Source organism: Poecilia reticulata, linkage group LG6, assembly GCF_000633615.1.
Source record: "Poecilia reticulata strain Guanapo linkage group LG6, Guppy_female_1.0+MT, whole genome shotgun sequence".
NCBI lineage: Eukaryota > Metazoa > Chordata > Actinopteri > Cyprinodontiformes > Poeciliidae > Poecilia > Poecilia reticulata.
The window spans coordinates 30295404-30298279 of NC_024336.1; the positions used below are offsets into that span (position 1 = coordinate 30295404).

At 48.1% G+C, this 2876-nt stretch overlaps 1 protein-coding gene across 1 annotated transcript in view; it reads left to right on the forward strand.

Annotated features, from left to right (window-relative positions):
- LOC103466761 (C-Jun-amino-terminal kinase-interacting protein 1-like) overlaps positions 1–2876 on the forward strand; it is a 17803-nt gene that overhangs the window by 6014 nt on the left and 8913 nt on the right. The window contains exons 3-4 of the mRNA XM_017305180.1: positions 750–1334; positions 2258–2803. Coding sequence (XP_017160669.1) covers positions 750–1334; positions 2258–2803 — 1131 coding nt within the window. The remainder of the gene's footprint in view (positions 1–749; positions 1335–2257; positions 2804–2876) is intronic.

Here is a 2876-nt window from a genome sequence, read left to right on the forward strand (position 1 = left end):
ACCATCATGCCAAGTGTGCAACAAACCTGCAAAGGGTACAACCATCATGTAAAGGGTGCAATCAACTTGCCAAGGATGCAACCATCATGTAAAGGGTACTACCATCATGCCAAGTGTGCAACAAACCTGCTAAGGGTCCAACCAACATGCCAAGGGTGCAACCGACATGTCAAGGGTACAACCATCATGCCAAGGGTACAACCAACATGCCAAGGGTGCAACCGACATGTCAAGGGTGCAACCATCATGCCAAGGGTCCAACCAACATGCCAAGGGTCCAACCAACATGTCAAGGGTACAACCAACATGCTAAGGGTGCAACCATCATGCCAAGTGTGCAACAAACCTGCAAAGGGTGCAACCGACATGTCAAGGGTACAACCAACATGCCAAGTGTGCTACAAACACTGCAGCGGTTTTTGTTGCACCCAGGGGTGTTTTGCAGATGCGATGGCAGGTTATTTCATGGACAGTACTTCAGCACCTTTTGTATGATTGCTGTGATCAAGCGACAGTCCGGTCAACATTAATGATAATGATTCTTTGTTAGCTGTTTCCTTCAGGCTCTCAGGCAGGAAGCTGTTAAGCCTCAGAGTTTAGAGTTGAGTAAGAGTTTGTAAAGAAAACAAAAGTTCCTGCAGCACCGGTCCAGACTAATCTTCTTACTACACGTATAATCTGCCTGTTTTCTGTTCTGCAGGTTGAGTAACACATAATCTGATGTTTTCTTTTTTTCTTTCTGCGTTCAGGAGATCCAGCACCTCAGGATGCCAAGCCAAAACCAGAGAACAAAGTCCGGCCCACAGCTCAGCGCCGGCCGGCACCAAAACCGCCCACTGTCGGCGCCTCCAACAGCAGAAACAACGCGCAGGCTGCCGCCTCAGCCGCAGACGCACGGGTCCGACCACGAGAACGGACGACATCCGCAGCCACGCAACCCTGCAGCACGCCGAGGAGTCAGCGGAGAGCCGCAGGAAGCGGGGGAGGCGGGAGAGGAGGAGGAGGGAGAGGAGCGATGAAGGAGAAGAACCTGGGAGAGCTCAGGAGCAACGGGACGGACCGGAGAGGGGGACGGCTGTGTGAGGACAAGGCGAAGGACAAAGACAGGAACGGACATCAGAGGCAGAGGGAGGTAAACGGGCCGAGAGGCCGGCCTGCTGAGGGGAGAGGAAGAGGAGGAGCGAAGATGAGCAGCAGAGGAGGAGCAGGCATCAAGTCCAACAACAAGCTGTCCAACCAGGAGGTCTACCTGCCTGCCATGGTGGTCCCACGCACACCTGTAGCAGCAAGGAGGCAGGAGAAGAGCCAGAACCAGGAGAAGAGCCAGAACCAAGGTGGGAAACGCCAGGCAGCACCTCCAGAGAGTTTAGAGAGAAACTAACAACTAGAGAAAGAGTAACTTCAACATGTTTTTACCCAAGAAAAGGAAAAGTAGCCGTCTGAGACATTTTCAAGAGAAAAAAAGTATTTGGTGAAAATCTACTCAAGTAATGAGTAACTGATCAAATTATCAACCATTTAATATTTAAAAATTACATAATCAAACCAAAATATACATTTCCGTGGAAATTCTTTGTATTTTAAGGACATGAATGAAAATAACTCACAGTAACAAAGTTCAAGTAACAAAAAATAAAATCAGGCAAATAATTTTTTTCCAAATCAATTCCTTTCAATAAAAAGTGTGTGTGTGTGTGTGGGGTGGGTTAATTTCTGGGTTGAAACATGTTTGTTTTTCATCCAGTGGGTAGAAAACCCAGAAGTTTCACTGAAGAAAGAGTAGAAATACTTCAACATATCTTCATTCTAGTGAAAGTAAAAAGCAGCCTTCAAAGATATTAGTCAAATAATAGTTTAAAAAATACTTGGTAAAAAGGCGACTCAAGTGTTAATTCTGTAAAGTGACATCAGACCAAAAAATGTGTCTGTGGTTAAGAATAACAAGGAAATCATTATTAATAAGAGCTGATTTAAGATTGGAAGAGATCTGGATCTCTTTTTTCAGCACCATTTCATTTATACACTGCAAAAACACAAAATCTTAAAAGTATTTTTGGTCTAGATTCTAGTGCAAATATCTTAGTACATTTGAAATCAGAAAAACAACTTAAACGTAACATTTTAGCAAGATATAGGAGCTTGTTTAAGTAAAAAAATAAAAACTTTGAAAGAGAGAAAAAAGAAAAACAATAAATCATGTGATTATTTGATATTGATTATTGCGACAGGCCTAACCAACTTTGATTTGTTTTCTCAGGCCAAAACCATGACAGAACCCAGGAGAACCCCCCTGCTGCGCTGTCCCGGTCCAGCAGTGAGGGGGGGTCCAACCGGATGTCCCTGAGTTCAGACACAGAGGGGCCCCCTCCTGGACCGCTGCATCCCTCTCTGTCCTGCAGAACCAACCCAGACATCCGAGAAGAAGACGGGGAAGGAGATCCGACTCCCTCTGCGCCCGTCCAGAACCGCCCGCCACGCACGTCTCAGGACAAACCAGAGACGGACCGTACCGCCGCAGAGACGGGCGCAGGCGGGGACAAAGCTGAAGACACAGTGGACGCTAAGTTGGACCGAACCCGACCGAAGAGCGAGGCGGCGGCCGGGCTGAGCTACGAATCGGTAAAATACACGCTGGTGGTGGACGAGCAGGCGCAGCTGGAGCTGGGCCAGCTGAAGGACTGCCTGCACGGACCCAACGAGCACGAGGACAGCGACGCCGAGACCGTCTACCAGTCGGCCAACGAGGAGGAAGACCCCGAGTACGAGGAGGAGAGGAGGAAGAGCGAGGAGGCCAGGAAGCTAGGTAGAAACAGAGGAGCTGCTTTATCGGTCAGTCAGTCAGTCAGTCAGTCAGTCCAACAATCAGTCAGTCAGTC